This window comes from Amblyomma maculatum, chromosome 5 (assembly GCF_055883805.1).
Source record: "Amblyomma maculatum isolate TAMU_Amacu chromosome 5, ASM5588380v1, whole genome shotgun sequence".
NCBI lineage: Eukaryota > Metazoa > Arthropoda > Arachnida > Ixodida > Ixodidae > Amblyomma > Amblyomma maculatum.
Window position 1 is genome coordinate 134,897,882 of NC_139348.1, and position 26,056 is coordinate 134,923,937.

General features: G+C 48.4%; 1 protein-coding gene across 1 annotated transcript in view; it reads right to left on the reverse strand.

Annotated features, from left to right (window-relative positions):
* Positions 1 to 15,604, reverse strand: part of LOC146189634 (glutathione hydrolase 1 proenzyme-like) — a 31,768-nt gene extending 16,164 nt beyond the window's left edge. The window contains exons 1-8 of the mRNA XM_084605313.1: positions 15,594 to 15,604; positions 10,976 to 11,099; positions 7,095 to 7,522; positions 5,820 to 6,053; positions 4,513 to 4,635; positions 3,645 to 3,739; positions 2,633 to 2,828; positions 972 to 1,132 (exon numbers count right to left, since the gene is read on the reverse strand). Of these exons, the coding sequence (XP_084461439.1) occupies positions 972 to 1,132; positions 2,633 to 2,828; positions 3,645 to 3,739; positions 4,513 to 4,635; positions 5,820 to 6,053; positions 7,095 to 7,522; positions 10,976 to 11,099; positions 15,594 to 15,604 (1,372 nt within the window). The remainder of the gene's footprint in view (positions 1 to 971; positions 1,133 to 2,632; positions 2,829 to 3,644; positions 3,740 to 4,512; positions 4,636 to 5,819; positions 6,054 to 7,094; positions 7,523 to 10,975; positions 11,100 to 15,593) is intronic.
* Between the last annotated feature and the right edge of the window lie 10,452 nt (positions 15,605 to 26,056).

A 26,056-nucleotide genomic window follows, 5' to 3' on the forward strand; every position in this document is an offset into this window, starting at 1 on the left:
GGGGAGATGAAATCACGCATATTGCGGGGAACAAGTGGACGCAACTGGTACAGGAACGGTTTAAATGTAGGAATATGAGGTGGCTTTGCCCTGCAGTCGATCTATATTCAGACCGTAAGTCACCAATACCGGGACGGGCATCATAACAGATTCTAGAGTGCGGTTTCATAAAGCGGAAGTGATTTCTAAAGACGCACCCTCAGGACACCCCAATGGGCTCCTTGTGTTATCGCAAATCAAGCTAGTCATTGTCGTGGGTAAGTGCGCTGTCGGGCTCTTACTTCAGTCATGGCCGCGTACGCTTCTTCGAATGAGGGCGCCGTCAGAATTGCTTCTGCCGCGCAATTTAGTTAGATGATCGGACAGCCGATGATAGGTTCTTTGCCGTCTTTAAATTGGGCGCAAATGAATGCAACGGGCATTCCTTAGTCCAACGACAAGCGAACACGTTTGCTGCTATCGCCGCCGCTGAGCTGCTTAGTTGTGTTGCGGGCGCAAGTCAGCTCAGTAGAGATATAATTTCAGCGCTACTACGCCTATCCGCTAATTTGTGCCCACGACAATGTTACCACCACGTGACACCTCATAACGTTCGGACTGGCTTCGGAAGCAGCCGTCGCTCGCTGGCAACTAGTTCGGTCTCATAGGTCAGTCAGACCGTTACATGCCCCGCCTTTACTACCGAGAATCTGACAAAGCCGGCGCATGACCTCCTCTCTCAGCAGCGAACGTCACGACAGCGGATTGGCGATAAAGGGCCAGCAAATTTTGAATCTGCGCACGCGGGATTGGATGAAGTGACGGGGGTATCATGTGACTCAGCTCAAATCTCCGCTCGCAGTCGTGGCATGGCCCGCTGGGGTGTGCTGGCCTTGCCAGCATCTTGGTCGTGACGAATAGATACCGACAGCGGTCATTCATGCCGACATCAGTTAAAGTAGTATAGTGCACCCCGCGAAGCGTATACGCACCGATTCCGGTGATCTCCCCCAGCCAGGTCTTCGCGTACTCCTCCTCGTAGAAGTATCCCGACCGGCCATGGTACGCCAACGTCTTCAAGGTACTGGCCATTTTTGCCTGGCGGAAAACTGCGCCAGCCTTGAGAGTCGTGCCGCTGGGCATGAACACCGCCCTGCAGTAACGAGCGCAGTTTCAGCGCCTGCTTTCGTGATCAAACTATACCTTCCAAGCGGCGAAGGGGAATGTTTAGCGTTTACCATGGTCTCATTACGAGCCTTATTTAAACACCCAATCAGTACCATGGTTCAATTAAATTTCTTACAATTAGCGACAGTTAACGGTTATGCAAGCAGCGACGGGGGCGTCTTGATGAATGAGAAAACGCCCGCTAAATTTCGGTGCCCGTAAAATAAAAAAAAAGAGAAGGAAATGAAGTGCACGTGCTCGAAATAAGTGCCGAGACCGCTTCTACTAGGGCGTCGCCTCATAGCACGTAGTTTTTCTTTTCTATATAAGCATTCACTAGCCTGATTCAGGGACACAATGAGTTAGTCTGCTACAGTATTTTCGGCGAAAGCGTATAGCGGAAGGAATTTGCAGTCCTGCAACAACGTTTTTAACTGTACAATCGACCTCTGCCGTACGCTAAGCATCGCGGAAAAAGGAGTTGCGAAGAATAGCGAGTTTTAGCTTACCGTGATCCGCGAACCGCTACCGTGATCCGCCACCGCGCGTTCCACTGCACATGTCCAGATCCCTTAACGCCGATAGATGGCGCCACATACTGGATGTCGGCACATAGACCTACCGCGTTGGGACCAATCAGCTTGAGCGCCCCGCCCACACGCGGATAGAGGGTCACGGTGGCGGATCGCGGACCACGGTAAGCTAAATCTCTCTAATGTTTAATTTCCGCGGCCTCGCTTGCACCTTCGACATTGAAGAGCACGTGAATCGGTTTTCAAAAATGCTATAAAATGCGTACATTATGCAGAAGAAAAAAAAAAGCCATCTACGGCCTCCGGTATGAAAGTGTTCTAAGGTGTGTAGATAAAAAGAGATTACGAATTCAAATGAAGTAAGAATAGAATCACAGTCGTAATATATTGTCGAGTGAAAGAAAAAAACAACGATATCACATTTCCACCGCATCAATCGAATTGATCGTCCTTAAATTTGTATTCATCAATTAACGCACCTTGCGTCAACGTCCAATTCCAGTTAATAATACCAATCTCGCCAAGTCAGTCATAATTAGCTGTTACTGGTTCCCCCAAAACAGCGAAGGTTCGCTGACGAAGGAGACGGGGGCTACGGTCACACGGAAACGTCACTCTCACTGCACTCTTGACTCAGGAGGATCGAAAGGCGAACAAAAAAAAAAAGCAAACAATCTAATGCGCTCAATGTGTGTCAGCCTGTAAATATTCGGGGAGGGGGGTCTCTTCCAGGTGTAAGTTGAAAGGGAAAATGGTCGTTTTTCATCGCCGACATTGTCTTGGATGATAGGTGATTCGATTATGGAATTCCCTCTTCTGAACCTCACTCAGTGAACGTTTCAATAGCGTCAAGTTAGCACAACTTAACACTAGTGTATCATGAAGTTTAACTGCGCTGTGACAGACAGCATCAAGAATAAATGTGGGCCCTCCCGTGGCACGGAGCAATATACCTGAGTGCCCGGTCACTGGCGATGATGTAGTCGTTCAGAGCGAACTGGCGGGCCATCTCTGGGCTCACCGTCACACCCGTGACCGCCAGCTCGATGGCCTCCTTGAAGAGGGACCGCCAGGGGATGTTGTTCCCCGTCAACTCGAGCAGTTTGCCGAGACCACGCATCTGACCAGGTACGGCGATCGACAGTACACCTGCGGGCAACTATACCGCTGTATTTTCTCCTTATGACGTAGGTACACTGCGTGCTACACCGTGCAGATGCGGAGCGGATAGCACAGATGCAGATAGGTCGACTTGAGAAAAACACTGCCCCTTCTCCAATGGAGAGTAAATCTGTAAGCACGAAATGAGTTTATTACCGACGTAGAACAATGCAAAACAACCCTAAATGTTTACTGACAAAGTGAAACACGTTTAAATGCACGCGCACAACTGGAGGTTAGCGTCACCGTCAATCGGCGACAGGGGGAACAAATTAGAGTTCGTTACCGGCGTTATTTCGGGCTAGTTGGTAAGTTTCTTTGAAAACATAGCGCAAATAGAGAAAGACACAGACGACACAGCTGCATACAGGGCATAGCATCTATGTTTATTTGCGCCATGTTTTCAAAAAAGCATTCTATACTATTTTTACTGCATTAAATGACTGTGAATGTGATGGGACTCGTGAAGGATGTTTTTTCCCCCTTTCTCATCATTAAAATATGCCTGCCGTGTGCATATCTTGCATATAACTACTTGCGTCTTTGAATTTGCTTTCATCATGGGCTTGCGGTATCAGGTGGTGTCTATATGGGTGAGCGGTAGGTGCAGCGTTCTGATAGCTGTATACGGAAGCGGATGAATGCCTTTGGAGAGTGTAGGTGGTGAATAAAGGCTCAGAGATGCGAGAAAGCACCTTCCTTGCTCGTAAAGTATACCGGGAGGGGTTTGGCAAGCCAACGAAGGACACTTTTTTTCAACAATGGGCGTATCAGCGCTTACGCATTAGAAAAGTCGAGACTCACCCAGCACCGATGAGTTTCCAGGCTTGTAGAACGCCTTGGACGCGGCGGAAGGCGACATTTCGCGGCCGTCGATGAACCACGTCTTCCCGGTTGACCTGAATGCAGACAGACGTTGAAAAATTGCACGAGCACAAAGCAGTATTGTCTGAAAACGAAGGTCATCGAAGGAAACACCCCGAATTCTTTGGTGCACTGAAGCTCACAGCGGAGGCGCGCCGCCAAGTCACCGCCTCTAAATTTTTTGTACAGAGTGCACGCGCCACTGGAAGTGCAATACGCGATATCTCGTATTACACTGGGATCGACACCTAGCACCTCCACCAAGTTTTTGCGGTGAAATAAGAAAGGGAGTGTTTATTTACAGTGCTGTGGCAGCGGGACAAGATGAAGCCTGCTAGCCCCCAAACAACGCCTCATCCTCTTCTTCAGCCACACCATCACAATCCTTCATCGTCGTCAGTAGCGTGACAATATATGCACTACCCAGTCGTGTTGCGAAGCGTATAGGTTTGTAATATTTTGCGAACCCAGATTGAAGAAAAAGGTTCGTGTCCATCAGGATTGCGAAGCCAAAATCGTGCCCTTCCAGCAAGAAACCATTATATTTTTATGAAGAAACGAGGTTTCCAGCTTCTCATCATCGTCGTCATCATCATCATCTCGGTTAACGGTCAGCTGCTAAAGATAGCGTTGCGTAGGTAGATCTGGCTGGTTTGGACAGAAGTTGGGGATATGGGGGGGGGGGGGGGACTCTTAACTGATAGCTTGGTTACTTGGTTCAGGGCCAGGGCGCGTAGGAGACACAATGACCCTTTGTTCCGCTATATTGTGGTCGAGAGCTATGGAGTTATCGAGAAGCCATACGCACTTTCGGTAGTAGAGTGCGATCATTCCGCCTCCAGGTCCGCAATGCATGGGCAGGACGACACAGCTGCAGAGCGTCAGGGCCACGGCGGCATCGCCCACGGTGCCATGTTCGCCAAACACGCGCCTGCACATATCACCAAGGGAGCAGTGATAGTAAAATTTGGTAAACTATTATAATATATCGAGCATACAGATTATCAGCTTGGAAATCATATGTAACGTTAGAGAGTCTATTTGATGTCTCAATAGGAAAATGACGAAAGCCTACCCTTCCTCTCCTATCATTTTCCTCTCATCATTTGTCTCTCATCAGCGTTCGTTGCAGTGTTCAGTATCTGTCACACTTTCTACGGCAAGTGGGAGTTTGTACGGCACATCATCGCTCCGTCATTGCACCCGCCACCGCTTCGGTGGTGGACGACGGCTGTCGCGGCGCGCGTCTTTCTCTCCCTCTTCTTCTTTCTTCTCTACTTTCTCTTTTCTGTCCGCACAAGGCAGCGGAGGTGGCTCAGCTGGGGGGGTGCTCTGCCCTGATGGGGCTGGTGCAGGTGGGTCACCGCTGCTTGCGGCGAGGGCTGGCCTGGCACCGAATTTTTATCTGTTGTAGGCCGTCATTGCACACGCCACCGCTGGTGGTGGACGACGGCTGTTGTTGCGGCACGAGTCTTTCTTTCCCTTTTGCTTTTCTTTCTTCTCTATATTCTCTTCTATCTGCACGAGGCAACGGAGGTGGCTCAGCTACAGAGCCAGTAGCAGGCCCGTGCATTTTCTTTTCCTTCTTTCTACAGCCACAACAACAGGTGGCTCAACTACAGAGCCAGTAGCAGGCCCGTGCATTTTCTTTTCCTTCTTCCGACAGCCGCAACATCGCTCCTGACGCGTGGCGTTCCATGGCGCTCGTTCAAGCGGGGGATTGTAGATCGCAGGCTTCACCGATTGTGGCGGAGGCTCTTCGCAACAGAGTATCCGTAGTTATACGCAGCCATCGTCGTTCTCGCCGCTTCGGTGAACGATTGATGTTGCTACTCGCGTCTCGTAGCCCTTTCGACCTTTCATCTCATTCAACTCTCTCCTGTTCATGTGTGGCAGCAGTGGTGGCTTAGCCGGAGCTAGTCGGCAGGCCGGTGCATTTTCCTTTCATTTTTTTTTCAGTCCTAGCAACAAAAACACCAGCACCAAGAAACGCGTAATCAGGCCGAATTTTAATTGCGAATAATGGTTGGAACAATTCCATAAATGCTATCGCATTGCTTCTTTAGGAAGGTTTCATTTTTTACGTGAATGGGGGGAGGGGGGAGGGACGCTCACCTTGCGACGGCGGAGCACTCCTTAACGCCGATGGCAGCCCAGCTGGAGAAGTTTCCCATGGGCACGTCGGACTCCGGTGGCCTCGTGACGAGCACGGCGCGTGAGAGGCGGCCCCATATGAAGTAAAGCACCGACAGGCCTGCCACCGAGGACATAACGAAAGGGACTAGATTGCCACGCACCTCGGCCCGTCGCGCCGCGTCCATCTTGGCGCGCCGCTCCGGGGACCTCCAGCTGGGCAGAAGCAGCAGCAGTTCCCTCTCTATCGTAGTCCCGTTCCCTCGCGACGTGGTCTCGTAAAGATTAGATGGCCGAAATAAATCCCGAGCAATGCCGTATGGCACCTCTCACTCCATTATAATTATTTACCGCGTGTCTCGGCTGAAGTGTCCACAAAGAAGTGAGGCAGTTACTCGTCTCGAGCATTGCGAAGGCGACATTCCTTTTCTGCGCAACTGTACTTCACTGGCGCATGTGACGCATAAGCCGGCGATTACTAAGCGTGACCCCTTTCCCTTGCTCCGACCTTATTCTACTCCACCACTTGTCCCATTAGGCTTCCGCGTCTACCACCATTGCCCTGCTGACAGTCCAGCTGCTCCGCTGTTCACACTCGCCGTCATGTTGTGCATTCCACTACCCCGTCTCGCCCTGACCTTCTGGTTCCAAATAGTTACTCTTCGGCTTTTCGACCCTCGTCATAACCTCTTCGTTCCATATTGTAGCCATCGCACCAAGGTATTTCCGTTGCAGCCTCTCTGTGTCGCTAAGCCACATCTTGCGTATTTCTCTCTCTCTCTCCCTCTTCACTCTTCTGTAAGTGTGGAGGAATTTTTCATCTCTCCACTACTAGCCGCATAGTACAGTATAATTCATATAGTTATTATATAGTATAGTAATAATATATATATATATATATATATATATATATATATATATATATATATATATATATATATATATATAATAGTACATTTAGTAAAATTTAGCGGAAAGTGGAATAGCCGAGTTGAAATAACTACGTTACACAATTGCAAGGAAAAAAGAAGAGCATGGCGGCAAGGTGGTAACTTACGCCACCGCGGGTCAAAAGGCATGCTCTTATATTCTACCCATCCTTCCACCTGTCACGCCTGATAGGTGGCTGATAACGCCGACAGCTACGCCAGCGACGAAGAATCGCAGTTCAGGAATGGTCGTACCTGAAATGCGAACAGAGACTGGCCCCAGAACGCCCGGCTTCGGGTGTGGGCGCAACAAAGGTTGGATACTCACCTTCCGGCGGCAGGTGTAGACATCGCGGACAGCGGGCTTCCGCCCATGTCATGGATGCCTGGCGACGCCGAAGAGGAGCAGACAGTTATAGGACGACCCTCTGCTGACGGCGATAAGCACGGGGCACTGCCGCCAGTTTTCGTGGGAGAGCTGCTTGCGAAAGCCAGGAGGGGATGAGAGACTCCAGAGAGTGGTGACGACGAGACTCCTTGGTCGCTGGCTGCTCCCGGACTCTTGCTGGAGACCGGACTCTTGCTAGAGCCCGGGCTCCTGCTGGAGCCCGGGCTACCAGTGGCGCCGATTCCCGTTGTTGCCGCAGCAGCGTCGCATGTGCCAGGTAATACGAAGTCCGGGTGCGTGGAGCCGGGTGATCCAGGGATGCCGGACAGAGTGTTTGCGCCTCCAGATGCTGCGATATTAGCGGAGGCCTGCACAGAATCACGAGCGGTCGAGCAAAGAGATGAACTGCACTTTCCGGGCAAGGATGCTCATGTTCATTGAAGATAAGTAGCGGTGCAAACGCAGCAACGGGATGCAATGGAAACCCTTCATCAGTCCTTCGAATTCAACCAAGGAACTGGATATAACGAACTGAAATACTTTATGAACCTGGCAGCCATGGGAATCCCGTTCGTTGTATTCGAGGTTCATATAGTATAAGTAGATACCCCTATTATATCCAAAAATAAAAAGGTAGAATTAGTGGCGCCTATATGGAATATTCGTTTTTAAGAAATGATGTTCACAGCAACTCTTGCTTATCTGGCCTCCGAGTTTCTAATCTTTGGCGAAATTGTGAGGATGCAGCTAACGAAGCTGGGGCAAAGCACGCGCGCGCTGAACGTATTAATAACCACCCATCAGAACGGCTATACCCACTACAGGGCGGAGGCCTCTGCCATATTCCTCCAGTTAACCCGATCTTGTGCTAGCTGCATCCACTTAAGCCTTGCGAACATCTTAACCTCATCCCCCCACCTAACTTTATGCCGCCCCTTCTATGCTTTGCTTCCCTTGGAATCCAGTTTGTTACCTTAAGCGACCACCGGTTATCCTCTCTCCGGTCCTGTCCATACCCATTTCTTCATCTTGATTTCCACTAGAATGTCAGTAACTTGAGTTATAGCCCTCCGAGCTGTACTCAACTTAAGTAAAACCCCTTTCGTTAACCTCCACGTTTCAGCTCCATAGGAGGAGGAGGAGGATGAAAAAACTTTATTAAAAAAAAAATGTAAACGCTCCCAGGAGGACCTCATAGTCCAGGAGCCCTCTGGCTGTTCCTTCTAGCTTAGCCCGCTCGACCAGCCGTAACTGATCTGCAGGTTGCGTGGCTAGGAGGGCAGCCTCCCAGGAGGAGGGGGTGGGGTGTTTGACGGAAGGAACGCGGATTGGATGTGGATTCCCATAAGTAATGGTAGAGGGTGGGTGGGGTGGCGTTGCATGTGGTGCAGTACGGTGGGAAGTTCGTGGGGTGAAATATGTGGGCAAATTGAGATGGAAACGAATGTGTTTGGAGTTGTCGCCAGTACGTGCTGTCGATGTGAGAAAGCGTGGGATGTGGTGGCGGGAACGTGGCACGGCAGCGACGATAGTACTGAACAATTGTAGTGTAGTCAAGAGGTTCGATGGTGGTGTATAATGAAGGTTTGGGGAGGACATCCACCGGCGGCCGGAAGCTTAGTTCTCGGGCAAACGCATAAGCGCGCTCATTTCCGAGGATGTCCTCATGCCCAGGAACCCATGTGATGGTGATGGTATCGGGAGAGGTAGGTAGAGCAGATAATATTTTAGCAGATGAGTGTGGGAGGGTTCCTCGCAGTAGATATCTGTATGCTGTTTGGGAGTCTATGCATATTGTGGTGTGCATATTGGAGCTCCATAGGTGAGCACAGGTAAGATGCAAATGCTATGTACTTTCCTCTTGAGCGATATCGGTAAGCTGAGTCATAACGTGTGAGTACTTGCCAAATGTGCTCCATTCTAATCTTGCTCTCCTAGATATTTTCTTTTCATGTTCCGGATCTGCGGTTACTTCTCCTAAGTAGACATTTCGCCTACCACTCCCAATGCTTCCCTACTTACTTCAAACTGCTGTTCCTTCCCGAGGCTGTTGAACATTACCTTAGTCTGCACATTAATTTCTATGAAGTATCTTTTTGTTTTTTCCTGTCCAGATCATCCATCAATGACTTTCTGAACACATTAATTGCACTATATCTGCTGCATTTGTAGTACCTCCACGCTGCAGGAGTAGGAATAACTGTCTAAGCGGACGGCGCATGCCAAGTGATTGACTAGGCCAGCAACGTAGTCTTTGCCAAAACTATATAGCCAAAAGGGGTTGCGTCCAAGCCCTGCAACATCGACGAACAGGTAGCACGACTGGAATACTTCAGTTCGAGAAGCGCGAGGAAGAGATTCTGATTGTGTACGAGATTGCAGCGTTACAGATAAGCAACGAGCCTAGATACAGAGCTTGGAGCGAACAACGGGCTCTGTTGCGTGTTTTAACTCCCAACTCTCCAGTCCAGCCTCGCTGGCCACCCTAATAGCTATTTGTGTGGTGAAAAAGCGCTCGTGTTGTGTCCTTCTACTCCTTGGTCCTCGTTTTTCGCGCTACCTTCAAAATGAACCAGATTCAACTCGCCCAACTTTCCACCTTACTGCTATACATTTCTTCTACAAAGGGCTCTGTTACGGGCTTTAACTCCCAACTCTCCAGTCCAGCCTCGCTGGCCACCCTAAAAGCTATTTATGTGGTGAATATCTGAGCGTGACGTGGCACAAGCCGCTACTGCGCATGCGCTTGCGCCGTAACCCCATTGCGGCCAGCTGCACCGTTCCACAGGCGTTCCATCGCTGCGCTCGATACTAAGAGGAGGAGGATGAGGGTAGTTTCCGCATGCTCGCGCCGCCTCGCAGAGCTGACCGAGTGGAGCAGGAAAGCGTCTGTTGGCATTGGGTATGAAAGCGGATTCCGCCTACAGCGGAGTAATTGCGACTGCCTGGGATCTTAAAGGTGCACTGACATCGCACAGCACCATGGACGCCTCTCCATTCCGCCTCGATAGAAACGCAACTGTTGGCGGTCGGCTTCGCAGCCGGGTACTCTGGTTCCGCAGCCGCTTTCGCTCCGCAATCGGTTCTGCAGCGTTGAACGTACCCCTCTCATTTTCTTATTTTATTTGTACCCTTTTAATCCTGTTATCTTTCTACTTTTCAAATAATCCCAGTTGAGCAGCGACAGCTAGCTGCAAGTTGGAGAAATCTTATGAAAACGAATGATAGCACAATGTAACGTAAGCAAACACGCAGGTGGGTGGGTGGGTGCGCCCAAAGAAAACAGGCCTGGTGGGCAAAAGCATATTTTTCTATCCCGTCGCTATGATTTGAGCAGCATAGTGGAGCTGTCCGATGATGTGTAGATTTTGCCTAAAATTGTGCATTAGTCATATTTAGATCAAACACAAGTACACCGCACCTCACACTACGCTACTCATTAGCGATTCTCAGCTGGAAAAAAATTATCGCAAATGTTCGGCAAACGTGCGCTTCGATATTTTTGCGTTCCTAGAACAGATGTATCTCCAAATAAGGGCGCCTGTAAGAGGCTCAGAGAATCACCACTTATAGCATGTTGGATATATGTTTAGTAGTCAATCCGACTGTGGACGTTCGATGGACCGACATCCGGGGCCGGACTTCCGGCCAGTGCTCTGGATGTGCGGTTCTTAACCATACGTTGTCACTTGGATTTCTTCAACTATGTCCTTCACCCCTTCCTCCCTGTGCGATAGAGGTGCCGACAATACTTGCGGCTGTTACGTCTCCTGTCTTCTCTTATAAACCCAATTTTTCTGTTTTCCCTGTGCCGCGCTTACAGGGGTAGCTTTGCTGCGGCCGCCGGTGGCCGACGGATCATGCTTGGTGCCGCGAGGAGGACGGTTCTGCTGGTGCTTTTTCTGCTTCTCCGGGCTCGGCCGCTTTCCCGTGGTAGTACTGCCCCTGCGGCCAAGCAGCACATATGTGTCCGTTGGTTGTGCAGGGGACTGCGCCGTCGTGCGTCGAAGAAGTTTTAGTTTGGGTGATTCAATGCCCAAAACGGCTGACGAACGTCATAGTAAGCGGTTCCGGGAATTTCGACCATATGTAGTTATTTAACGCGTACTAGCTGACGTATCGCACAGTACAGGGGTGCCTTGCTTTTCGCCTCCAACGTAAAGCAGCCGTCACGGCCGGGGTTTGATCCCGTGTCTGTGGATTCAGCAGTCGAGCGCGTTAACCACTGAACTACAGCAGCTCTAAACTTACCGATTACTGCACAGTGTGTGCTCATTAAGCCGACTGTGGAGGGAGCAAAATGTGTGACAGCCCCTATCAATAACCGGGACTTGTGAGGAATATGTCACATGTTTGCGAAGCCCATCTCGTCCGGGTGGCGAGAAGATTCGAAATGCAAAAATTGCGGCCAAAAAGGCATACTAGATCACATTATCTGGGAACGCGCCGACTCCCCAGGCACCGGAATGAACATTAATAGTATAGAATCCTAGGAGGTTTGGCTGCGGAGCGGAGGCCCCATCGTTCAACAGCAGGCCATCCGCCTGACGGCTGAGGCCGTGAAGAACTTCTGTACCTTCACTAGTCCTTAGTTTGCGGGGCTCCTCCAGACTCCCCTCCCCCCCCCCCCCCCCCCCCCCCTACCCGGGGGCGAGAAACGGAGGGTTCCTTTTCGGTGGAAAATAAAAGTTTGCATTCATTCATTGTCCGGGTGCTCTTCGTAACGGCTTTGTAGTTGCTGTAGCCCTTCCAGCTACGGAAAATATTACTGGCCTGCGCTTAAGCCGGAATGGCGAAAGCCACTTTTCAGGACTGTTTTCACTAACTGCATCGTCATAGTCATAGCCACTATCACCATCTTCACTATCGCCACTGTCACTATCAACTAAATGCATCTCATTACTGTCATTATTATTATCACTAACTGCGTTGTCACTGTCATTACTATCATCACTATCGCTATTATCATTATCATCTAAATGCAGCGCCATTGTCATCGCTACTGTCATCTTTATACTAGACAAGGAGAATTACGACATACACTGCTGACACATCCGGCCGACACTCTCGTCTACCCACTCATGATCCAAGAAAGGTAAAAGGGACGTCACGGCCTCTGCTGTCTTTTTTTCTTCCGTCATAAAATCTATACTCCTTACCGCAGTAGAAAATAGCCTCGAACTCGGAGCGCGCAGCGCCACTTCTCTTTCCTGGTGTGCGGGGGACGCAGTAGTATACTAACGTGGCGCCAGGACATCGCAGAAAGCGCACGCGCTAGGCAGGCTTTTGCACACAAATCGTCTAAAGTCCTCAGCTGATACGACAAGAGCAGGAGGGTGGTTCGCTATCTTTAGTTTTTATTAGTTTGAACTTTTTTTTTCGTACCCCATCCCTGTCTTTTCTTCTTTTCGCCCCCTCCTTTCATTCACCTCTCTGTAGCCCTGTTAGTTTCAGTTCTGCCGACCGCAACTCAGGTGTTAACAAGCGTTGCAGCTACAAAAATGCTTTATTGCGAAAGCAATACCACGACAGCCAAAGCGAGACCTCGGGTGGCCGCAGCTAGCTAGCTACAAGTCGTGAAGAGGCGCAGCTACGGTCTCCTCATAAAAAAATCAGCCTAACATGACATTTAAATTCACGTTACCCCTATGTCACGGACAGGAGCTGCTAACTCGGGTCGCTCCTTTTATGTGGGAGGGTGATATCAGAATCAGCCTGCCAGAACTGTTTGCATTCTCGTTACCCGTACGACACGCAGGCACGTAAGGCTTGGTTGAAGCGTGACTTTATATGGGGGCTGATAGCTTACGCTCTCGCGTCATACCCTTAAAGGATGACCTTAAATGTCCCCAATAATGTAGCACCTTACACTGATAGGGCGTGATAGGCGATTAATGTAGCAAGCAAAATAAGCTTCCGCCGTTGCTTTCGCAATTCAACTAGGGTTAACCAGAGCTAAACCACAACTAATTTTTTCTTTGCAGTTTTGTTCGAATTAGCAAGAGAATAACGATCAAACACTGATGATTAGCAGAAAATAAAAAAAAAAAGATTAACAGTGGCGGTATGCGTGCATGTCGCTGTAAGCTGCTCCAGTTGCAAATCCTTGTCGGGCAAAGACTGAATTTCATGCACCAGCAGAAAGCTTTTCGCATTGGCAGTCTTTCGCAATTACCTCAGGGGCAGGACTGCGCAGCTATAGTAGCTAAAATCCTGCAAGATAGTTACACCCGTGATATGACCCGTGGCTACCAATCCACACAGCAACATTTAATATGTTTACCAGGTCCTCAGGGCATCCCGGGAAACGAGAGTGCACACGCCTCACCCCGAGAATTTCTCCCCCGACACTCAGTACGGTTCTCGTGGAACACCCCTATTATACCAACTTACACTGAAATACTTTAACACGAACGATTATCTCAAAGGGTCAACCCTCCACCGGCTAAGACACTAGGCAAAGGGGAGGAGCTACACCTCCACAAGCTACAGATCAACTCTTTAAACAAACCCACGAAGACTGCACGAGAACCAGTCATCTATCTGACTCACAATGCAAGTTCTGCGGGGAGAAGGCGGACCTGTACCATATGGTGTGGGCCTGCCAGCGAAATCAGGCTGTCGACATAATCACCCAACGCAGGAGGGGTGGGAGGCAGCTCTGAAGAACTCGTCAAAAGAGCGCGGACAGCTGCCTACGCCAATGGGGTTCCGGCTAGTAATCATGGTTTGTATAGTCCTCGGCCGACCCGATCAGGCGTATAAGTTCCGGTCATGCCTGACCGAATGGTTTAACTACTATTGAAAAGCTTTTTTTTTTTTTTCTTCTTTGTCAGGTACTTTCAGAACGCAAACTTTTAAATGCAAAAGCTCTGAAATGCCGATGTGCGCAACTGTTCCGCGGATCCTCCTGAGACCGGGAATGCATTGGGTGCACAGATTTTTCTTTAACTTTCAGAATAAGTCAGTATGGTTATGAAGGTGAAAAGTATTAAACGTTTTTTCAATAGCCCTGATAGTATCGGCTCAGTACGATGTCCAATATATTGGACACTGGGATTCTACCCGTTCTTTTTTCACCAAGCGCGCATGTATTTACATGCCGCAGGTAGTGCTCTCAAACTCGTGTGCAATTTTTTTATTAACTTCAAAGGTAAAGTGGTGAAAAAGAACGTAAAAGCGAGCCTTCCTTTGCTCAAAAAAAAAAAAAAAAAAACTTTCGCTCGCTTCTTCACTTTCTGTGGGCAATTTCAAAACATCTTCTCTCCTTTGTGATGCAGAAGCAGAGCTGGCATTTGGTACAAAAGAACATTGCTTTATATTAAAAAATTATAAAATTTATGATTTATGATGTTATGATTTATAAATTTTAATTTTTAATTAAAATTATAAATTATAAAATTGAAAATTGAAAAATTGCGTCAGCTGTCTCACCAGACACGCGAGGACGGTCTGCTACACAACAAAGAGAGGCGATTTCGTCCGCAAGCCGCTAAATACCAACAATACTCGTCTGCTATTCATAACAAGGCCGTGGCAAAAGCGCGGTCAAAATGACCGGGTTGAGTCCCAGCGTCCAACACAGTGGACACGAGAAATCAAAGGACGCATGAATAAAAGTAAGCGCTTGAACAGTTTAAATTTCTTATTCTGCGCATTCGCTGTTGTATTACCTTTAATATAAAATCAAAGATATGCTCTGAAAGTAGGTAGAAATACGAGAAACAGTACTTACTTCGCCGACAGGTGCCATAAAACGCGCGCCGCTGAATGACGCCGTTTTGAAAAGTTTTGGCGGGAATTTGAACGATGCGTTTTCATCTATGTTGCATAGATGGCGCTAGCAGGTGTCCAATATATTGGACTGCAGGGTTTTATGAGGATGAATGCCTTGGCATAGGAGTACTGCCTGATTACTTAGTGTCCAGTATATTGGACAAATCCCCATAGCCGGGTCTCAGGAGGATGATATACCATATAATGGCGGTTGTTCTCAACTTAGCCGCTAGTTAACGCCACCTACACAAAAAGGCAGCGTCCATTCGAAATTATTCTGGCGTCCTCGATCCACTACGGCACTTTTTTTCTTCTCTCTCCTTTCACTCCCACCTTCATTTCCCTAACAGCCCCCTTCAGGCGTCCGCGAAGATGTGTGACATATACTACGCCTTTCCATTCCTATAAATCAATCTGCTTTTACTTCTGGCCTATACAGTGCAGTCCCCTGCCTGTACGAATGTTAAAACCACGTCGACCGGCTTTGTGGCTAAAACTGAAGACAACTTTCCAAAACTGCACCCGGCACAACAGCCCAGAGGCCACTGGCTGCTCGCTTAGCCGACAATTATTCATGAATGCGATGAAAGAGAGTTTCAGAAATGAAGTGCTGACGCACAGCCACCGATATGCAATAAGCGGAGTGGTGCAGCGAGGCCTCACCTTCCTGCCATGATGTGGAACCGTTTCGCGGTAGTTGCTGACCGTTGTTGTTGTTGTTGTTGTTGTTCCTGCAGACGAGACTTCGAGCGATCTTCTTCGTTCTTTTGGGGGCTCGAGCTTCCGCATGCCCCACGCGAGTCGGCGTAATTTCTTCTTTGTCTTCTTCTTCATTTACAAAACGGGACTGGATTTTGAAAACTGTTTTGAGCCCCATGTGGGCGCTATACTATAGATGGCTTCGAGCCATCTAGTATAGCTTTTTAACACTGCGTTTCGACGTCGCAATGGCACCTTCAACAATTTGGTCCACGTAAATAATGCTGCTCACATATGTCGAAGCGATTTTCGTAGGCAAGCAGTTGAAAGGAGCCCTATTTGAAGTCACCAGTTTCTTGTGATGACTGCCTCCTTTTACTACAACTACTTATTCATATATTTCAATATTTCGATATTCGGGATGGGTGGGTGCCACACGAAGAAAATCTCATAAGGATACTCACAATGTGCGGGGAATAATGAGAACTCAACTCGTCACTGCTCTACGACGACAGACTTGTAAGTTGTAACTCACTGTCAAACTCTGCTAGGACAACTCCGGCATTTTATCGACATTTTTGAATTGACTGATTGATTGATTGATTGATTGAAAACTTTATTTGTCTTTTGGAAGTTTGTTAGCGGTGGAGGTCGAGGCTTCTTCTGGAAGTCCGTCACCTCCCTGGCCGTGGTTGGGCCCCTAGTCCAGGGCTCCACTGAGTCGGGCCACCTCGCTTGTGTGTGCTATGAGTGCCCTCTGGGCTTCTAGCTCGCAGCTGGTGAGCCGGCTCTCCCATTGCTCCGCACATTGGTGTTTTCTGTTTGTGAAATGCATGATTTCTCTCGCATTCCCACGTGATGTGATATAGTGTTGGTTTTGATCCGCACCATGGGCAGCTGGCGCTATATTGTGTTGGAAAAATCTTGTTTAGTATGTAGGTTTGGGAAGGAGCCCGTTTGTAGTCTCCTCCATCCCGTGGCTTCTTCCTTGGTTAGTTGTTTGTGTGGCGGGGGGTAGTGGAACCTCAGCCCCTTATATAGGTTTAGTAGGTCTGAATAGCTCTCCCGCATCTGATCTGGGGGTCCTCCGGGGTGTGCGACGCTCCCGCTCGGCTGGTCATCCCTCGAGCTAGGTTGTCTGCCCCCTCGTTGCCCCTGATTCCCGCGTGGCTCGGTATCCAGATTATGTTTTGCTTTGGTGTCTCCTCCGAGGGCGCCGCACCCTCTTTGAGGATCTTGAGTGCCGCACTGCTAATCCTGCCCCTAGTGTAATTCCGGCACGCCTCTTGTGAGTCTTTTAGGATGTGGAGAGGTCTCCCTGTGCTATATCCTTCTCTTACAGCCAGAGCAATGGCTATCTCTTCTGCTTCTGTTACGTCAGACACCCTGGTCGTGACACTTGCGATGTGTTCCCCTTCGTGGTTTACTACCACCGCTACTGCGTTTCCTTTGTGTGTTTGTGGATATCTAGAGGCGTCTGTAGACTGCGTCCTCCCTGTATCCCATGTTTTTCTCGTAATGCTCTGCCCTAGCTGCCCTTCTGCGAGCGTGGAGATTTGGATCCATGTTTCGGGGTATGGGTTGTGTGCTTATCTTTCTTCGTAGCAGATCCGGTACTGTCACTCGGCTGCTCTGTGGTGGTTCTAGCTTGCGACCTAGTCTTGTCAGGAGCGCTCTTCCGGTCTTCGTACTGCTCAATCTTTTCTCTTGGGCCTTAAGTTGGCTCTCTCTTAATTCTTCAAAGGTGTTGCTGACACCAAGTTGCATGAGTTTCTCGTTGGATGTGTTCCTTGGGAGGTGAAGCGCCGTCTTGTATGCTTTTCTTAGAATCGCTTCTGCGTGCACGAGACAAAGAGGACTAAAATGCTCCACAGAAAAATCAGAGCTCCTCAGAGTGGGAAGACATCCCACGGACGCACTACTTGAAGTAAAACTGGAAGGGCAAAACATCCCAGAACAGAAGATGATTAGAATTCTCGGCATGTGGCTGCAAGGGAGCCGAAGAAGCAGCCACACACTCAGCCTGTTGAATAATGCGGCAGGGCAGGTAGGCCGAATGATCAGCAGAATAGCACACAGGAGATATATGGCATGAAGGAGGAAGACACACTCAGACTGGTAAACAGCCTGGTGGTCAGCCGAGTGACGTATTCACTGCCGTATCACGTAATTACCAAGGCAGAAAAGTACTCTTCAATACAGGAGGCCGCCTCTTGTAGTACCTCCTGCTTCTCTCCCAGTGAGCATTTGGATGTCCAGACTGTAATGTCGTCCGCATACATTGCGTGTCGGATCCCTTGTATTTGGTTTAGCCTCTTTGCGAGATTGATCATGGCTATGTTGAAGAGCGTCGGCGAAATTACTGAGCCTTGTGGTGTGCCCCTATTTGGCGTTTGGAAGGTGTCTCTTCTTAGGTCTCCCAGGCTCACTGTTGCTGTTCTGCTCGCGAGAAAGCTCCTCACGTAGTCATGGATTTTCTTTCCACAATTGGTAGTGTTTATTCCCTCCATTATGGCTGCGTGGGATACGTTGTCAAAGGCTCCCTTTATGTCTATGGCCATGACCATGTTTTCTCCGTTTCTTGGCATTGTTTCTAGTACCTCTTCTTTGAGTTGTAGCAGTATGTCTTGTGTCGATAGATTCGCCCTGAATCCGGACATGGTGTCTGGGTACCATCCTTCGTCTTCGAGATGCGTCTGAATCCTTCGGTTGACTATTCTCTCGTACAACTTGCCTAGGCAGGAAGTTAGCGATATCGGCCTTAGGTTTTCTATCTGAAGTTTCTTTCCAGGCTTGGGAATCATGACGACTACGGCGTGTTTCCACTCTGCCGGAATCGTTCTTTCCTCCCATTGCTTGTTTATGTATTGGGTGAGCTGATTAATCGCTTCCTCGCTAAGATTTCGGATTAATGCGTTTTGTATCTTGTCCGCCCCCGCTGCAGTGTTTTTTGTCGTTGCTCTTATGGCCTCCAGGACCTCTTCTCTCGTGATGGGTCTGTCCATGGCTGGATTCTCTGCTCCCTGGTATTCGTCTCGGTATTCCTCTGCTTGGTCTTTGCCATAGCATTTTTCTTTTGCGGCTTCGATTAGTTGTTCCTCCGTACCCTCGTACTGATGAATTAGTCTTTGAATGGACTTGTTGCTTTCTGCCTTGCTTTTGTTTGGGTCCATGAGTTTTCTAAGTATCTGCCATGCTCTTGCCGTGCCCAGGGTGCCGTTCAGTGAAGATGCTGAACTGTTGCCAGCCCTGCCTTGCTAACTGCGTCGCGTACTCCTCTGCTTGTTTGGTGATCTCTGCAATCTTCTTTTTGAGTTTCTTGTTTAATTTCTGTCGTTTCCATCGCTTGGTCAGGCCGCGCCTTGCTTCCCAGAGTCTGAGAAGTCTTTTGTCTACCTTTGGTGCCTGCACCGTTAGCGTCACCTCCTTAGTGTATAGGTCCCTAATTTGTCTGAGTTGCTGGCTCCACTCCTCCGCCGAGGTAATGTCGCCCTTTAGTTGTCTGCAGTGGATGCGGAAAGCGTCCCAGTCGGTTAGTTTTGCCGTTCCTATATCCTTTTTGATGCTTTCTGCCTCTACCATGACCCTGATGATAAAGTGGTCGCTGCCTAGATCTTCTTGTAGGTTCTCCCACTCGGTTTGCCTGGCGCCCCTGACAAAGGCTAGGTCGGGACTTGTATCCATGAGGTACTTTCACGGCGGGTTTCCTTCTTAATCAGAGTTTTCCCATTTCTTCTTCTACGCTATATATGTCTAGAGGTGGTTCTTTTTCATTGAATTATTCCTATTTTTAGCCTCTGTGTTTTTTACTTGTCGTCAGTGGCGTTGCTATAGGGTCACCCGCACCCGGTGCGAAGGCGCGCGCGGCCACAGGCGTAAAATATTTTTGACGGGAATTAGGTTGGTTGATCAGTGGCCCTCCGTTAAAGATATAGTTTTACACATCAAATGACCCACTTCTCAGCTGCAGATCATGCGAGAGAGAGGATGATATGCAGATGCTCGTCGCCCTCGCTGTTCATATGATGGGATCCGGTAAAAACGTCCCCGGAGCAAATGTCCCCGGAAAAAATGTCCCCGGAAGAAACGTCCCCGGAAAAAATGTCTCTGGCGAAGTAGGAAAAAATGTCCCCGAGCGGGGCTGAAGTCTTGCGCTGTAGGACGTAGACTACGCTTCCTCGGTGTGAGCTGCAATGATGGATGATGCATGTTAACTTTATTACAGCGGTTTCACCTGTCGGCTTGGAATTGACCGCGAACATTGAACTAATGCGGGCATTCATGACAAAAAAAAAAAAATTATGGCAGCGGTAATACCCAGTGACAGCGCCTCGTCTTCACTTTGTTTGCGGGGAAAAGAGGAGACCACCGGCTTTACCGGAGAAGCTTGGAGCGATGCTTTAATATGGCCATGATGCACGACCGGTTAAGCCTCGTTCTGCTTATACCATCATCACCCTTATCACAATTCTACACCAGCATCAGAAGAACGGTTGAACTTCGTCAGCAGAAGGTTTTGAAGGAAATTTTAGTGAAGTCTTCTGCTTTAGGCGGTTCCCCGAGACTACCATACGCCGATCCGCTTGTACCCTTCCAAGTGGGCAGTGTTACCAAACTTATTAAACCTGCCATAGAGCTCGGAACCTTGCAACGTATAAAAAGCCAGATGGCTCTTTCACAATGCTTTTACACAGTTTTTTGTAAACATTTCTGGCCCGCGCAGAGGACGCAGGTTCCAAATGATGATTACATTTAACTCAAAGCCAAGAAAGAATGGCATATATAATTTTTTTTTTTTCATGCGAGTTCCGGAAGAAATTTTTTTTTTAGAGCCGGCTTTGGCCTTGGGGACGTTTTTTTCTAGTTTCCGCTTCTTCCGGGGCCGTTTTTTCCGGGGACCTTTTTTCCGGGGTCGTTTTTACCTACACCCTCATATGATATGAAGCGAGTTACCCCGAGTGCCCGCCTCCCTAAGTCAGGCTCTCTTGAAGCCGTTCCTTTCCCTCTTTCCCCGTGATTTTCAGTCGGCCCGACACGAGTGCCGAGATCCGGCCTTAGGGAATAAAATGCGCTGCAGACTATATCGCTGCGGCAACTTTCTCAATACCTTTTATTTTTTGCCACCAGACTTCAAAACTATCGCGTGAAGCTCCCTCCCCAGAAGTGTTCTTTCACCATACACCTTACGCTGTGCGCAGCACATACCCCTTTGCCGGGGCCGCAGACCTTTAGGCAGCGGCCTCTTGGCGAAGAAAAGTGACACGAGAAACGGTCGACAATTTTATTTCAACGCTCTGCAAAGACTGAACAAGAACGTTCTTTCTCGCGCTCTCTCTCTTTGCGATCCCACTTTGGGCGGCGCTCAGGCTTTCACATCAGTACGTGCTGAAGGGCTCGCAGGCGCCTTTACCCGGGAGGCGAACGGCAAACAAATTATGCGGTAGCGCTAAGGTTGAGGGGCGCGGAGGTGTACGAGGCTATGCACTTTCTTGAAAAAAAAAAAAAAAAAAAAAAAAAAAAAACTTTTCTCAAAGCTGGTCGGGCAGAAAGAAAAGGACATGCTCGATATTGATCACCGGTGTAAGCAAGTCTAGAACGCTTGCCTCTCTTCTGGACAAGCCCTGGCAGCCTAACAATGAGTCACGCAGTGGTGGAATAAACCGCCAAACGCAGGCTCCTATAAACCAACAGGACTTCCCAACAGGACTTCACAACGAGTGACGTCAGCGACGTACATATTTTTGTGTATGCATGGCATTGCTTTGTGGTGGTACCAGCTTTACTTTCCGCACAAATAATGTATTTAACTGCACTCATTACCATAATGAAAGTTTTCACATTTAACACCCCGTCTGCACATGCGGAGTCTACAGTAACTGCCATAAACAATACCTACGTGACAGACTAGTAGCCCGCTGTCGAAGTTAACTAAATAAGAAAGCTAACCATCAGAGCACTTTAAAAGCTCAAGAATTGCGATGCCTGTGGCTTGTTTGGGTAATCAAATATCGAAATCTGATTTTGTTTGCTGTTCAGCGGTACAATGCATATGCCCCGTGTGAAGGCCGACAGCAACTGCTGCTGCTTCTTCAAGTTGCATCCTGCCATATATAAAGAACATCGATATTTTTAAAAAGTATGAGTTTGAAACAGACAACCGCAATTACAATACTTCTTTTTTCCGTTTCAATGTGCATACAGTGTCATGTTTGCCTAGAGAAAAAGGTTACACTAATAATTGCCATGACAGCATTAGATTAACTTCTATAACAAATTTTGGGAGGCACCAATAACAACCTGCTGAGTACACACCGCACAGAAACACATGGCTATGGTGGCTAGACGTGGCTGCTAGCATGTGGTATTACCGGTATACACACCTGCACCTGTGTATCAAGTTGCAAAGGGCGCAGCAACTAATCGGAAAACGTCATGCCAGCTATTGTTGCGACTCAGCATCTGTTCGTTCATTTCGGAGGAGCCTCAAATGACAGCTGGCAAATGCCCTCTCTCTTTCAGAGGAAAGGGGGAAGGAACAGCCATGCAGGGAAGATGGAGAGAGTGTAAAAGGAGTATGACGCTGACTGACGGGCTGAATTATGCCATTGCTTGCACGGTCTGAACCCTTCAGCGGCAGCTCTGTCCGAGTGGAACACCACTGTACAAGTAATTCCAATATAAAGAATTGTAGCCTCAAATTATGCTTCAGATAAAGCTCTTATCGACTGTTTGTTTCTGGGCAGGAGGGAAAAGCATTCATTTGAGGCAGTCATCATGCACTTCTACGGTTGCCAGATGACCTCAAGCAGATTTGACTAATGCAATAAGTCCTTCAAAACTCTCCTATAATGTTCGTGCATCGCGCTGAAGTAACCGCTGTCTCTTACGTGGCCGGTAAATAAAGGCCCCTGTACAAAAGAATCCAAACACACTAACCGTGTCTCAGTGAGAACATCGCACTTTGCGGACAGGTATATATAAGCCCACAAAAAGACAGCAAGTGTCTTACACCTCAGCCGACAAGTTGCCCGCATCACACAATCGTAAGGTGCCCTGAAGGGGTCCACTTACGAGTGTCACACAACATACGGTACTGGCAGAAATTGCTTGCCTATCATCGCTCACTATGTGAGCTTATAACGAAGGGAACCGATTGCGCGCCTGAGAATATATACGACTCGTCGAGAGCACTACTGTGTGTACCTGGAATTCTTAATTCAGTGCGAGTTTAGTTATAAATCAATACGCACCAAAAGAGCACAACTGCCACACCGTATTTTTTTTTTTATAGCAGACTGCCCACAAGGCATGTACCTAACAGCCACAGTTAAGTGCGCGACACGACCCACGTCAATGACAATTGGTGGCATGAACTGTATCCATCCACGGAATAGCGTGTTCGTTTGCTTCTATGTACATATTTCATAAGAGATCAAATGAGGGGATCTTTGCTAAGCCGTTCTGATGCAACTTGTTGCCGTATATTTTCAAAATGAAACACTTTGTCTCATGCGTCAAATATCGTCTCTCCGGGTGGGGCAACCATGTCCTGTTTGACAGCCGGGAGGCCGCTTCAACACTACCCTATGCCTTAGAGCCCCGAGTTGTAAACTACCGAAAACGAGGCCCGCGGCACCACCATCCACGTCGGCCAACGTGCACGTGTGATCTCGAGCTCATGGCAGAGCTGCCGCGTCCCTCGCTCATGCAGCAGTGCCGAAAGCCAACGTGCACGTGTGATCTCGAGCTCATGGCAGAGCTGCCGCGTCCCTCGCTCATGCAGCAGTGCCGAAAGCGTAATTCAGTTGGCTGCCCTCGTGCTACAAGCGATAGGATGATGCGTCATCACCCGCTTATAATACTGCGCAGCATCGATCGGCTCACGCGGCGCTATAACTCTAACGTGATCGGCTTGTACACCAAACCAGGTCATAAGGGGATTCATGGGACATGCTCCCTCTGGCGGATCTGAGCGGCCTGAAATTCCTGCTGCGCACCGGACGAGTCGGAACCCTTCACTTTGGAGCAACACATCGTCACTGTGCCTCACGATCCCTTTTTATCGCTCTCAACTACGCTATCCGGATACGCTATGACGTGATGTCACGGAGGCCATGTCTGCGTACCGAGGCTAACTTCCGCAGTGCATGCGGGAACTGGTTTTTGAACTAGCAAAATGTCCACCTTTTTGCTGCGCTTTCTGGTCCCAAGGATGACAGTCAGTGCTGAACCGAGGTGTGCATGCCTACACAGAATTACTCATGGCAACTTCATTTTCAGTAGGCTAATTAAGTTAATTAAGACGAAGAGTCGGACACGACTGAACGACTGAACTGAACTGAATTAAGTTCTGCATATGGCTGGTGATATGGCTAATCGGCACACGGAATTCCTCATGGCAACTTCATTTTCAGTAGGCTAATTAAGTTAATTAAGACGAAGAGTCGGACACGACTGATCGACTGAACTGAACTGAATTAGGTTCTGCATATGGCTGGTGATATGGCTAATCGGCACACGGAATTCCTCATGGCAACTTCATTTTCAGTAGGCTAATTAGGTTAATTAAGACGAAGAGTCGGACACGACTGAACTGAACTGAATTAAGTTCTGCATATGGCTGGTGATATGGCTAATCGGCACACAGAATTCCTCATGGCAACTTCATTTTCAGTAGGCTAATTAAGTTAATTAAGACGAAGAGTCGGACACGACTGAACTGAACTGAATTAAGTTCTGCATATGGCTGGTGATATGGCTAATCAGCACAAAAGATTGGTTCGAGGCTGCGGAGTGATTAAGATGCCTGACTACTGTGCCGGAGTACCACCTTCCTCCCTCCCCTTACGGGGCGGGCCAGGTGTCCATGGAACAAGTGTGACAGATACAGCACCTTTTCTTTCTTGTGAACGAATTATCATTATTATTAATCGGCGCGTTACCTGGCTTGTAGCACTATGGAAGCTAGACCTCTATGGCCAATCACGAAAGTGCTTTAAGCGTGTTCTTCTGCGTCGCATTGTCTGCTCACAGGGTTTCCAGATGTGGATTCCAAAAACTATAAATACACACCATCTACCCATACCAAATACTAAAAAGAACATTAGAAAGTTTTAGGACATTTTAAGTGATGTTACACAGTTCGCCATATTCGCACCTTTACTAGTTTCAGCATATGCAACGAGCGCAGTGACAATTTAAGCCTCGTGGCGGCATCTAGTTCTTCGTAATGAGGCCATTTTTGTCAACGAACCAACTTTTTCTTTAGGCCTAGCCCAAAATAAAAAAATAGGACATTCTGCACTCCTGGATGCTTTTGTAGGTAAGAGGAGGTCAAATGAAAGCCCGATGCACTGTTTATGATTAATGAACATACTGAAAAACCCGATAAGAATAACGAGTTTGGTCCTAAAAGAGACGCACTGTCCCCAATCGTGCCACCATATTGGCAACGCGATTTTATCGTGTGCAAGAATCGCGAATGCTAAACTCAAGAAATAGCGCATATAATAACGCTAGCGTGCATTGAGGTTCGATTTGAAATAGCATTTCGCGAATGTTCACTTTAAAACATGCTATCGCATATACTCGTATGGCCATTTTATTTTTGCAGCGTCAGAACGTTGCCTCAGCGTTCATCATAGCTTTGATAGTTCTCCAAAGAATTAGTGGGGTGGTCCCAAAACACACTGCTAATGAATGGACAGCCTTCTGCATCGAGGCAGAACGAGTATGGCGATAGTAGCACACGACAACATGCTGTTCTGGTTACTCTCCACTGCCACCCCAGTACCTCAGCTAACATCATACTGAGTGGGAGCTGTCATCATGCAGGTACAAATAGGCTCTATGCCATCAAACTTGCGACCGCAGAATGTCAACCTGGAGCACCTCACCCATATACAGCCGTATATACAATGTGCTCTGTCTGCAATTGTCAAAAAAAGAATTCCCTCTTAATAAGGCATCCACTAGAAGCCATGCACATCTGAGGCTCATCCAGCCACAGTCATCTGGTCAACTTTCAAGACTAACACTGATGTCAGATGCTACTTAGCAGCTCCATTTTTTTGCTTTCTTCTCGAATGGGGAAACTAAGCAGCAGCTTAGAGCTGACAAGGACGAAAGCACGCTTGAATATCTGCAGCCAGTGCACAGCAGGAACAAGTCTTAGCAGGCTTTCTCAAACGAAGCTCATACAGTCGGTGGCACGGTCTAACGTGGACACGGGAATGGAGTTGTATGAACCTTCTACCACGAGTGCAATAAGGCCTACTATCAGTGACCTTACTAAGAATGAGAATATAGTAGAAATAATGGCAAATTGGTCGCGTGAAAATGCGAGAACTTTGATTCGTGCTTCAGTAGCGCGAGTGGGATGATCGCCAAACGTTCCAGCGAGAACGCTTAGCAAAGAATGCACTGTG